General features: G+C 50.3%; 1 protein-coding gene across 1 annotated transcript in view; it reads right to left on the reverse strand.

Moving 5' to 3' along the window:
• Nucleotides 1-13,209, reverse strand: part of LOC311121965 (butyrophilin subfamily 3 member A2-like) — a gene marked incomplete at its 3' end in the record, with an annotated part of 86,541 nt that overhangs the window by 26,038 nt on the left and 47,294 nt on the right. Inside the window, exon 6 of the mRNA XM_084196395.1 lies at nt 12,608-12,850. Within this exon, the coding sequence (XP_084052521.1) occupies nt 12,608-12,850 (243 nt within the window). The remainder of the gene's footprint in view (nt 1-12,607; nt 12,851-13,209) is intronic.

The following is a 13,209-nucleotide window of genomic DNA, read 5'->3' on the forward strand; positions in this document are numbered from 1 at the left end:
CCCGCCCAACTAGAATCACTACTCTCGGCAGATTTGACTTAGAATATGTGTTACCTAGGTATAAATACCTAGGTGTCTGGTTAGACCGTAAACTCTCCTTCCAGACTCACATTAAGCATCTCCAATCCAAAGTTAAATCTAGAATCGGCTTCCTATTTCGCAACAAAGCCTCCTTCACTCATGCTGCTTAACATGCCCTCGTAAAACTGACTATCCTACCGATCCTTGACTTCGGCAATGTCATTTACAAAATAGCCTCCAACACTCTACTCAGCAAATTGGATGTAGTCTATCACAGTGCCATCCGTTTTGTCACCAAAGCCCCATATACTACCCACCATTGTGACCTGTACGCTCTCGTTGGCTGGCCCTCACTACATATTCGTCGCCAAACCCACTGGCTCCAGGTCATCTATAAATCTCTTCTAGGCAAATCGCCGCCTTATCTTAGCTCATTGGTCACCATAGAAACACCCACCCGTAGTCTGCGCTCCAGCAGGTATATCTCACTGGTCATCCCCAAAGCCAACACCTCCATTGGCCGCCATTCCTTCCAGTTCTCTGCTGCCAATGACTGGAACGAACTGCAAAAATCTCTGAAGCTGGAGACACTTATCTCCCTCACTAACTTTAAGCATCAGTTGTCAGAGCAGCTTACCGATCACTGCACCTGTACACAGCCAGTCTGAAATTAGCCCACCCAACTACCTCATCCCCATATTGTTATTTACATTGTTATTTATTTTGCTCATTTGCACCCCAGTTTCTCTATTTGCACATCATCTTATGCACATCTATCATTCCAGTGTTAATACTAAATTGTTATTATTTTGCACTATGGCCTATTTATTGCCTTACCTCCATAACTTACTACATTTGCACACACTGTATATATATTTTCTGTTGTATTTTTGACTGTACGTTTTGTTTATTCCATATGTAACTCTGTGTTGTTGTTTTTATCGCACTGCTTTGCTTTATCTTGGCCAGGTCGCAGTTGTAAATGAGAACTTGTTCTCAACTGGCTTACCTGGTTAAATAAAGGTGAACTAAAATACATTTTTAAAAATGGATGGGTTTATTGGTGTTAAAATACTGGATGGGTTTATTGGTGTTAAAATACTGGATGGGTTTATTGGTGTTAAGATACTGGATGGGTTTATTGGTGTTGAAATACTGGATGGGTTTATTGGTGTTAAAATAATGGATGGGTTTATTGGTGTTGAAATACTGGATGGGTTTATTGGTGTTGAAATACTCCAGTTCTGCTATTTTGGACCACCAGGCTGCTGATGTCACGCAGCCTTTCGTTTTTGTGTTTTCACTTTTTCATAACGACAAGTTTGATGTCGGACGACAACCATTTTCATGATGTCACTGCGACAACTGTCTACAGACATGTCGATAGATGTAGTGTAAACCAGCCTTTAGTCTTGAAATCTTTGGTTGTTTAGAACACTACCGTACTCACTCTGTTTAGCACATGGCCTCACATGGTCTAACCTGCCACTACCGTACTCACTCTGTTTAGCACATGGCCTCACATGGTCTACCCTGCTAGCCTACCCTGCCACTACCGTACTCACTCTGTTTAGCACATGGCCTCACATGGTCTACCCTGCCACTACCGTACTCACTCTGTTTAGCACATGGCCTCACATGGTCTACCCTGCTAGCCTACCCTGCCACTACCGTACTCACTCTGTTTAGCACATGGCCTCGCATGGTCTACCCTGCCACTACCGTACTCACTCTGTTTAGCACATGGCCTCACATGTGAATCCTTAAAGAGATGGGAGGGGCTAATGCTTAAGAGGCTGTGAACAATGCTGATTGGGTGTAGACAAAGAAGAGCTCTCCAGTAGGTAGCAAAACATTCAAGGGCCATTTTCTCAAAAGTGGGGTTACAAGTTTATCAACTTTCAAAGCAGATTTACTTTCCCATTGTTCCTCAACTGTAGTGTATGATATGCCCTTTTCTAGCTCTGAGTCTCTACTTTTTTCCAATGTAAAAAAAACACCATTTCAAATTTTGCTACATGAGACTGAATCGAGCCTGTTGGTCACATATTTGTAATTTAACTTTTCAAATGTATTGCCTTATATGTGGCATAAACACAACCAGTCACAATGTTTAATCTGATGAGGCTACTTCAAAAGTCTCCTGTAGGCTACCCTCGCACGTTCATCCAAAATATAATTCTAGCATCCAAACTGTGCAGCAGCCATTTGATGAATGGAAAGAGACATCTACCAAACAAAAAGTTTAATACATTTCGAACCGTCCCTTACCAGGGCTACTCTAAAATACTACCTATCAACACCATCCAGTGACATTGTGCTACAGGGTAGACTACCCTTTCGTTGGTTACCCTACTAGTCTACCCTGCTAGTCTACCCTGCTAGCCTACCCTGCTAGTCTACCCTGCTAGTCTACCCTGCTAGCCTACCCTGCTAGCCTACCCTGCTAGTCTACCCTGCTAGCCTACCCTGCTAGCCTACCCTGCTAGCCTACCCTGCTAGCCTACCCTGCTAGTCTACCCTGCTAGCCTACCCTGCTAGTCTACCCTGCTAGTCTACCCTGCTAGGCTACCCGGCTAGTCTACCCTGCTAGTCTACCCTGCTAGCCTACCCTGCTAGCCTACCCTGCTAGTCTACCCTGCTAGTCTACCCTGCTAGTCTACCGTGCTAGCCTACCCTGCTAGTCTACCCTGCTAGTCTACCCTGCTAGCCTACCCTGCTAGTCTACCCTGCTAGCCTACCCTGCTAGTCTACCCTGCTAGTCTACCCTGCTAGTCTACCGTGCTAGCCTACCCTGCTAGTCTACCCTGCTAGCCTACCCTGCTAGTCTACCCTGCTAGCCTACCCTGCTAGTCTACCCTGCTAGCCTACCCTGCTAGTCTACCCTGCTAGCCTACCCTGCTAGTCTACCCTGCTAGCCTACCCTGCTAGCCTACCCTGCTAGTCTACCCTGCTAGCCTACCCTGCTAGCCTACCCTGCTAGTCTACCCTGCTAGTCTACCCTGCTAGCCTACCCTGCTAGCCTACCCTGCTAGTCTACCCTGCTAGCCTACCCTGCCAGTCTACCCTGCTAGTCTACCCTGCTAGTCTACCCTGCTAGCCTACCGTGCTAGTCTACCCTGCTAGCCTACCCTGCTAGCCTACCCTGCTAGTCTACCCTGCTAGCCTACCCTGCTAGCCTACACTGCTAGCCTACCCTGCTAGTCTACCCTGCTAGCCTACCCTGCTAGCCTACCCTGCTAGTCTACCCTGCTAGTCTACCCTGCTAGCCTACCCTGCTAGCCTACCCTGCTAGCCTACCCTGCTAGTCTACCCTGCTAGCCTACCCTGCTAGCCTACCCTGCTAGCCTACCCTGCTAGCCTACCCTGCTAGTCTACCCTGCTAGTCTACCCTGCTAGCCTACCCTGCTAGCCTACCCTGCTAGTCTACCCTGCTAGCCTACCCTGCTAGCCTACCCTGCTAGCCTACCCTGCTAGTCTACCCTGCTAGCCTACCCTGCTAGTCTACCCTGCCAGTCTACCCTACACACTATCCAGACAGACATTGTGACACACACACCCACCTGCAGTCTCCATCTGTCAGAGTAGGTAAATAAAGGTAAAAAAAAAAAAAAAAAACTTCAGGAAACAGCAGAGGGTGCACCCTCTCTATCCTCATCGACGGGACCGAAGTGGAGAAGGTGGAAAGCTTCAAGTTCCTTGGCGTACACATCACTGACAAACTGAAATGGTCCACCCACGCAGACAGTGTGGTGAAGAAGGCGCAACAGAGCCTCTTCAACCTCAGGAGGCTGAAGAAATTCGGCTTGGCACCTAAAACCCTCACAAACGTTTACAGATGCACAATTGAGAGCATCCTGTCGGGCTGTATCACCGCCTGGTACAGCAACTGCACCGCCCACAACCGCAGGGCTCTCCAGAGGGTGGTGCGGTCTGCCCAAAACATCATCGGGGACAAACTACCAGCCCTCCAGGACACCTACAGCACCCGATGTCACAGGAAGGCCAAAAAGATCATCAAGGACATCAACCACCCGAGCCACGGCCTGTGGTGCATCAAAGCTGGGACCGAGAGAATGAAAAACAGCTTCTATCTCAAGGCCATCAGACTGTTAAATAGCCATCACTAGCACATTAGAGGCTGCTGCTGCCTGTTGAAATCACTGGCCACTTTAAGAAATGGAACACTAGTCACTTTAATAATGTTCACATATCTTGCATTAATCATCTCATATGTATATACTGTATTCTATAATATTCTACTGTATCTTAGTCCATGCCTCTCTGTCATTGCTTGTCCATATATGTATATATTCTTAAATTCCATTCCTTACTAGATTTGTGTGTATTGGGTATATGTTTGAAATTGTTAGATATTACTTGTTAGATATTACTGCACTGTCGGAGCTAGAAGCACAAGCATTTCGCTACACCCGCTATAACATCTGCTAAACACATGTATGTGACAAATAAAATTTGATTTGAACAGAGGTAGAGAGGTTCTTACCCAGGTGATAGACTAGATAAGGTTTATATTCCAGTGATATGTAACCAGAGGTAGAGAGGTTCTTACCCAGGTGATAGACTAGATAAGGTTTATATTCCAGTGATATGTAACCAGAGGTAGAGAGGTTCTTACCCAGGTGATAGACTAGATAAGGTTTATATTCCAGTGATATGTAACCAGAGGTAGAGAGGTTCTTACCCAGGTGATAGACTAGATCAGGTTTATATTCCAGTGATATGTAACCAGAGGTAGAGAGGTTCTTACCCAGGTGATAGACTAGATAAGGTTTATATTCCAGTGATATGTAACCAGAGGTAGAGAGGTTCTTACCCAGGTGATAGACTAGATAAGGTTTATATTCCAGTGATATGTAACCAGAGGTAGAGAGGTTCTTACACAGGTGATAGACTAGATAAGGTTTATATTCCAGTGATATGTAACCAGAGGTAGAGAGGTTCTTACCCAGGTGATAGACTAGATAAGGTTTATATTCCAGTGATATGTAACCAGAGGTAGAGAGGTTCTTACCCAGGTGATAGACTAGATAAGGTTTATATTCCAGTGATATGTAACCAGAGGTAGAGAGGTTCTTACCCAGGTGATAGACTAGATAAGGTTTATATTCCAGTGATATGTAACCAGAGGTAGAGAGGTTCTTACCCAGGTGATATACTAGATCAGGTTTATATTCCAGTGATATGTAACCAGAGGTAGAGAGGTTCTTACCCAGGTGATAGACTAGATCAGGTTTATATTCCAGTGATATGTAACCAGAGGTAGAGAGGTTCTTACCCAGGTGATAGACTAAATAAGGTTTATATTCCAGTGATATGTAACCAGAGGTAGAGAGGTTCTTACCCAGTGTCACACTCTGGCTCTGGGGACTTTATATGTTGAGTCAGGGTGTGTAGATTCCGTGTGTTTATGTGCTGTGTTTTGAGTGTCTAGTTGTTCTATGTCTATGTTGGCCAGAGTGGCTCCCAATCAGAGGCAACGAGTGTCAGCTGTTGTGGGTTGTCTCTGATTGGGAGCCATATTTAAGCTGTATGTTTTCCCTTGGGTGTTGTGGGTTTTTGTTCCGTGTTCGGTCATTGTCACTGAGGACTTCACGAGTCGTTTATTGTTTTGTTATTTTCGTGTGTATGCTTTAATTAAATAAAGCAAGTATGTTCGCAACTAACGCTGCGCTTTGGTCCACTCCTTCATACGACGTTCGTGACAGAAAAACCCACCGTAAAAGGACCAAGCAGCGTGTCCAGGAGCAGGCAGACTGGACATGGGAGGAAGCGCCAGGAAAGGAGATGGAGAGGCTGGCGATGGCCCAGGTGGGCAAATCGTGGTCCTGGGAAGACATGCTCGGGGGCAAGGGACCTTGGGGTAGGATTAAGGCCCTGGCGAGAGAGGAGCAGCGGCATCAGCAGTGCCATCGTCGGAAGGACGAGAGGCACCCCCAATAATTTTTTAGGGGGGGGGCACACGGCATGGGCGACTGGGCAGCAGGAGGCTGCCACAGGGCGAAATGGGAGACGAGGAGAGAAGGCCACCGGGTTACGGGAGCCATTGGCGAGAGGAGGGAAGGAAGTTGTAGAGGCACGGCGAGAGGTACTGAGGTGTATTGCCAGTCCGGTCCGGCCCGTTCCTGATCCCCGTTTAAGGCCAGTGGTGTGTGTTCCCAGTACGGTTCGGCCTGTTCCTGCTCCACGCACCAAGCCTACGGTGTGCGTCGCCAGCCCGACCCGGCCTGTTCCTGCCACTCGCACCAAGCCTACGGTGTGCGTCGCCAGCCCAGCCCGGCCTGTCCCTGCTCCACGCACCAAGCCTACGGTGTGCGTCGCCAGCCCAGCCCGGCCTGTCCCTGCTCCACGCACCAAGCCTACGGTGTGCGTCGCCAGCCCAGCCCGGCCTGTCCCTGCTCCACGCACCAAACCTACGGTGTGCGTCGCCAGCCCAGCCCGGCCTGTCCCTGCTCCACGCACCAAGCCTACGGTGTGCGTCGCCAGCCCAGCCCGGCCTGTCCCTGCTCCACGCACCAAGCCTACGGTGTGCGTCGCCAGCCCAGCCCGGCCTGTCCCTGCTCCACGCACCAAGCCTACGGTGTGCGTCGCCAGCCCAGCCCGGCCTGTCCCTGCTCCACGCACCAAGCCTACGGTGTGCGTCGCCAGCCCTGTCCGGCCTGTCCCTGCTCCACGCACCAAGCCTACGGTGTGCGTCGCCAGCCCTGTCCGGCCTGTCCCTGCTCCACGCACCAAGCCTACGGTGTGCGTCGCCAGCCCAGCCCGGCCTGTCCCTGCTCCACGCACCAAGCCTACGGTGTGCGTCGCCAGCCCAGCCCGGCCTGTTCCTGCTCCACGCACCAAGCCTACGGTGTGCGTCGCCAGCCCAGCCCGGCCTGTCCCTGCTCCACGCACCAAGCCTACGGTGTGCGTCGCCAGCCCAGCCCGGCCTGTCCCTGCTCCACGCACCAAGCCTACGGTGTGCGTCGCCAGCCCAGCCCGGCCTGTCCCTGCTCCACGCACCAAGCCTACGGTGTGCGTCGCCAGCCCAGCCCGGCCTGTCCCTGCTCCACGCACCAAGCCTACGGTGTGCGTCGCCAGCCCAGCCCGGCCTGTCCCTGCTCCACGCACCAAGCCTACGGTGTGCGTCGCCAGCCCAGCCCGGCCTGTCCCTGCTCCACGCACCAAGCCAGGGGTGCGAGTCGTCAGCCTGGTTCAGCCCGTTCCTGCCACTCGCACCAAGCCAGGGGTGCGAGTCGTCAGCCTGGTTCAGCCCGTTCCTGCCACTCGCACCAAGCCAGGGGTGCGAGTCGTCAGCCTTGTTCAGCCCGTTCCTGCTACTCGCACCAAGCCCGGGGTGCGAGTCGTCAGTCCGGTGAGGCCCGTTCCGGCTCCACGCACCAAGCCAGGGGTGCGTATCCTCAGCCCGGTCCGGTCCGTTGCTGCTCCACGCACCAAGCCAGGGGGGCGCATCGTCAGCCAGGTCCGGTCCGTTCCTGCCTCACGCGCCAAGCCAGGGGTGCGCGTCGTCAGTCCGGTGCCTGATCAGGTACCGGTCAGCTGCTCCACAACGGAGCGTAAGCAATCCGCTGCGTCGATGTCCAGTCCAGATCCAGCCAGCGGGGTCAGACCGGACCAGGGGCGCTACGGGGGAATTATGGAAGGGTGGTGGTCAAGCCCGGAGCCGGAGCCGCCTCCGAGGAGGAATGCCCACCCAGCCCTCCCCTGTTTGGGTTTTGTTGAGGCGCGGTCGCAGTCCGCGCCTTTGGGGGGGGGGTACTGTCACACTCTGGCTCTGGGGACTTTATATGTTGAGTCAGGGTGTGTAGATTCCGTGTGTTTATGTGCTGTGTTTTGAGTGTCTAGTTGTTCTATGTCTATGTTGGCCAGAGTGGCTCCCAATCAGAGGCAACGAGTGTCAGCTGTTGTGGGTTGTCTCTGATTGGGAGCCATATTTAAGCTGTATGTTTTCCCTTGGGTGTTGTGGGTTTTTGTTCCGTGTTCGGTCAGTGTTACCGTGGACTTCACGAGTCGTTTATTGTTTTGTTATTTCGTGTGTATGCTTTAATTAAATAAAGCAAGTATGTTCGCAACTAACGCTGCGCTTTGGTCCACTCCTTCATACGACGTTCGTGACACCCAGGTGATAGATTAGATCAGGTTTATATTCCAGTGATATGTAACCAGAGGTAGAGAGGTTCTTACCCAGGTGATAGACTAGATAAGATTTATATTCCAGTGATATGTAACCAGAGGTAGAGAGGTTCTTACCCAGGTGATAGACTAGATAAGGTTTATATTCCAGTGATATGTAACCAGAGGTAGAGAGGTTCTTACCCAGGTGATAGACTAGATAAGGTTTATATTCCAGTGATATGTAACCAGAGGTAGAGAGGTTCTTACCCAGGTGATAGACTAGATAAGGTTTATATTCCAGTGATATGTAACCAGAGGTAGAGAGGTTCTTACCCAGGTGATAGACTAGATAAGGTTTATATTCCAGTGATATGTAACCAGAGGTAGAGAGGTTCTTACCCAGGTGATAGACTAGATAAGGTTTATATTCCAGTGATATGTAACCAGAGGTAGAGAGGTTCTTACCCAGGTGATAGACTAAATAAGGTTTATATTCCAGTGATATGTAACCAGAGGTAGAGAGGTTCTTACCCAGGTGATAGACTAGATAAGGTTTATATTCCAGTGATATGTAACCAGAGGTAGAGAGGTTCTTACCCAGGTGATAGACTAGATAAGGTTTATATTCCAGTGATATGTAACCAGAGGTAGAGAGGTTCTTACCCAGGTGATAGACTAGATAAGGTTTATATTCCAGTGATATGTAACCAGAGGTAGAGAGGTTCTTACCCAGGTGATAGACTAGATAAGGTTTATATTCCAGTGATATGTAACCAGAGGTAGAGAGGTTCTTACCCAGGTGATAGACTAGATAAGGTTTATATTCCAGTGATATGTAACCAGAGGTAGAGAGGTTCTTACCCAGGTGATATACTAGATCAGGTTTATATTCCAGTGATATGTAACCAGAGGTAGAGAGGTTCTTACCCAGGTGATAGACTAGATCAGGTTTATATTCCAGTGATATGTAACCAGAGGTAGAGAGGTTCTTACCCAGGTGATAGACTAAATAAGGTTTATATTCCAGTGATATGTAACCAGAGGTAGAGAGGTTCTTACCCAGTGTCACACTCTGGCTCTGGGGACTTTATATGTTGAGTCAGGGTGTGTAGATTCCGTGTGTTTATGTGCTGTGTTTTGAGTGTCTAGTTGTTCTATGTCTATGTTGGCCAGAGTGGCTCCCAATCAGAGGCAACGAGTGTCAGCTGTTGTGGGTTGTCTCTGATTGGGAGCCATATTTAAACTGTATGTTTTCCCTTGGGTGTTGTGGGTTTTTGTTCCGTGTTCGGTCATTGTCACTGAGGACTTCACGAGTCGTTTATTGTTTTGTTATTTTCGTGTGTATGCTTTAATTAAATAAAGCAAGTATGTTCGCAACTAACGCTGCGCTTTGGTCCACTCCTTCATACGACGTTCGTGACAGAAAAACCCACCGTAAAAGGACCAAGCAGCGTGTCCAGGAGCAGGCAGACTGGACATGGGAGGAAGCGCCAGGAAAGGAGATGGAGAGGCTGGCGATGGCCCAGGTGGGCAAATCGTGGTCCTGGGAAGACATGCTCGGGGGCAAGGGACCTTGGGGTAGGATTAAGGCCCTGGCGAGAGAGGAGCAGCGGCATCAGCAGTGCCATCGTCGGAAGGACGAGAGGCACCCCCAATAATTTTTTAGGGGGGGGGCACACGGCATGGGCGACTGGGCAGCAGGAGGCTGCCACAGGGCGAAATGGGAGACGAGGAGAGAAGGCCACCGGGTTACGGGAGCCATTGGCGAGAGGAGGGAAGGAAGTTGTAGAGGCACGGCGAGAGGTACTGAGGTGTATTGCCAGTCCGGTCCGGCCCGTTCCTGATCCCCGTTTAAGGCCAGTGGTGTGTGTTCCCAGTACGGTTCGGCCTGTTCCTGCTCCACGCACCAAGCCTACGGTGTGCGTCGCCAGCCCGACCCGGCCTGTTCCTGCCACTCGCACCAAACCTACGGTGTGCGTCGCCAGCCCAGCCCGGCCTGTCCCTGCTCCACGCACCAAGCCTACGGTGTGCGTCGCCAGCCCAGCCCGGCCTGTCCCTGCTCCACGCACCAAGCCTACGGTGTGCGTCGCCAGCCCAGCCCGGCCTGTCCCTGCTCCACGCACCAAGCCTACGGTGTGTGTCGCCAGCCCAGCCCGGCCTGTCCCTGCTCCACGCACCAAGCCTACGGTGTGCGTCGCCAGCCCAGCCCGGCCTGTCCCTGCTCCACGCACCAAGCCTACGGTGTGCGTCGCCAGCCCAGCCCGGCCTGTCCCTGCTCCACGCACCAAGCCTACGGTGTGCGTCGCCAGCCCAGCCCGGCCTGTCCCTGCTCCACGCACCAAGCCTACGGTGTGCGTCGCCAGCCCAGCCCGGCCTGTCCCTGCTCCACGCACCAAGCCTACGGTGTGCGTCGCCAGCCCAGCCCGGCCTGTCCCTGCTCCACGCACCAAGCCAGGGGTGCGAGTCGTCAGCCTGGTTCAGCCCGTTCCTGCCACTCGCACCAAGCCAGGGGTGCGAGTCGTCAGCCTGGTTCAGCCCGTTCCTGCCACTCGCACCAAGCCAGGGGTGCGAGTCGTCAGCCTTGTTCAGCCCGTTCCTGCTACTCGCACCAAGCCCGGGGTGCGAGTCGTCAGCCAGGTCCGGCCCGTCGCTGCTCCACGCACCAAGCCAAGGGTGCGAGTCGTCAGTCCGGTGAGGCCCGTTCCGGCTCCACGCACCAAGCCAGGGGTGCGTATCGTCAGCCCGGTCCGGTCCGTTGCTGCTCCACGCACCAAGCCAGGGGGGCGCATCGTCAGCCAGGTCCGGTCCGTTCCTGCCTCACGCGCCAAGCCAGGGGTGCGCGTCGTCAGTCCGGTGCCTGATCAGGTACCGGTCAGCTGCTCCACAACGGAGCGTAAGCAATCCGCTCCGTCGATGTCCAGTCCAGATCCAGCCAGCGGGGTCAGACCGGACCAGGGGCGCTACGGGGGAATTATGGAAGGGTGGTGGTCAAGCCCGGAGCCGGAGCCGCCTCCGAGGAGGAATGCCCACCCAGCCCTCCCCTGTTTGGGTTTTGTTGAGGCGCGGTCGCAGTCCGCGCCTTTGGGGGGGGGTACTGTCACACTCTGGCTCTGGGGACTTTATATGTTGAGTCAGGGTGTGTAGATTCCGTGTGTTTATGTGCTGTGTTTTGAGTGTCTAGTTGTTCTATGTCTATGTTGGCCAGAGTGGCTCCCAATCAGAGGCAACGAGTGTCAGCTGTTGTGGGTTGTCTCTGATTGGGAGCCATATTTAAGCTGTATGTTTTCCCTTGGGTGTTGTGGGTTTTTGTTCCGTGTTCGGTCAGTGTTACCGTGGACTTCACGAGTCGTTTATTGTTTTGTTATTTCGTGTGTATGCTTTAATTAAATAAAGCAAGTATGTTCGCAACTAACGCTGCGCTTTGGTCCACTCCTTCATACGACGTTCGTGACACCCAGGTGATAGATTAGATCAGGTTTATATTCCAGTGATATGTAACCAGAGGTAGAGAGGTTCTTACCCAGGTGATAGACTAGATAAGATTTATATTCCAGTGATATGTAACCAGAGGTAGAGAGGTTCTTACCCAGGTGATAGACTAGATAAGGTTTATATTCCAGTGATATGTAACCAGAGGTAGAGAGGTTCTTACCCAGGTGATAGACTAGATAAGGTTTATATTCCAGTGATATGTAACCAGAGGTAGAGAGGTTCTTACCCAGGTGATAGACTAGATAAGGTTTATATTCCAGTGATATGTAACCAGAGGTAGAGAGGTTCTTACCCAGGTGATAGACTAGATAAGGTTTATATTCCAGTGATATGTAACCAGAGGTAGAGAGGTTCTTACCCAGGTGATAGACTAGATAAGGTTTATATTCCAGTGATATGTAACCAGAGGTAGAGAGGTTCTTACCCAGGTGATAGACTAAATAAGGTTTATATTCCAGTGATATGTAACCAGAGGTAGAGAGGTTCTTACCCAGGTGATAGACTAGATAAGGTTTATATTCCAGTGATATGTAACCAGAGGTAGAGAGGTTCTTACCCAGGTGATAGACTAGATCAGGTTTATATTCCAGTGATATGTAACCAGAGGTAGAGAGGTTCTTACCCAGGTGATAGACTAGATAAGGTTTATATTCCAGTGATATGTAACCAGAGGTAGAGAGGTTCTTACCCAGGTGATAGACTAGATCAGGTTTACATTCCAGTGATATGTAACCAGAGGTAGAGAGGTTCTTACCCAGGTGATAGACTAGATCAGGTTTATATTCCAGTGATACAGTGCATTCAGAAAGTATTCAGACCCCTTAAATATTTCCACATTTTGTTAAGTTACAGCCTTATTCTAAAAATGATTACATTGTTTTTTGTCCGTCAAGCTACACACAATACCCCATAATGAAAGAGTAAAAACATTTTTATAGTATTTATAAGAGGTTCTTACCCAGGTCTATGACAAGGTCAGGTTCCAGATCCAGTAGAATCCTGTAAAAGTCTGATTTCTTCTTTTCCCCACTAATGTCTAGGGCCTTGTACAAGCGCGTCATCTGGATCTGGCTGGTCCTGGCTTCCTTGATCTTACCGTACATCGTAGAAGGCAACAAGTTTAATGCTATGGGAATCACCTTGGTAACCTTCTGAATGAGGTCAACCCTGTTTCTGTAGTTGTTCACAAACAGGGCATCACCTAGACAGGTTAGAAAAGAGATGTAGAGTTATATACTGTAGAACAAGACAAAGTGGACATTACTAGTCAGGTTATATAGTTATATACTGTAGAACAAGACAAAGTGGACATTACTAGTCAGGTTATAGAGTTATATACTGTAGAACAAGACAAAGTGGACATTACTAGTCAGGTTAGATGTAGAGTTATATACTGTAGAACAAGACAAAGTGGACATTACTAGTCAGGTTATAGAGTTATATACTGTAGAACAAGACAAAGTGGACATTACTAGTCAGGTTATAGAGTTATATACTGTAGAACAAGACAAAGTGGACATTACTAGTCAGGTTAGATGTAGAGTTATATACTGTAGAACA

The sequence above is a fragment of the Coregonus lavaretus genome, assembly GCF_964263955.1.
Source record: "Coregonus lavaretus genome assembly, contig: HAP1_SCAFFOLD_1871, whole genome shotgun sequence".
Classification (NCBI taxonomy): domain Eukaryota; kingdom Metazoa; phylum Chordata; class Actinopteri; order Salmoniformes; family Salmonidae; genus Coregonus; species Coregonus lavaretus.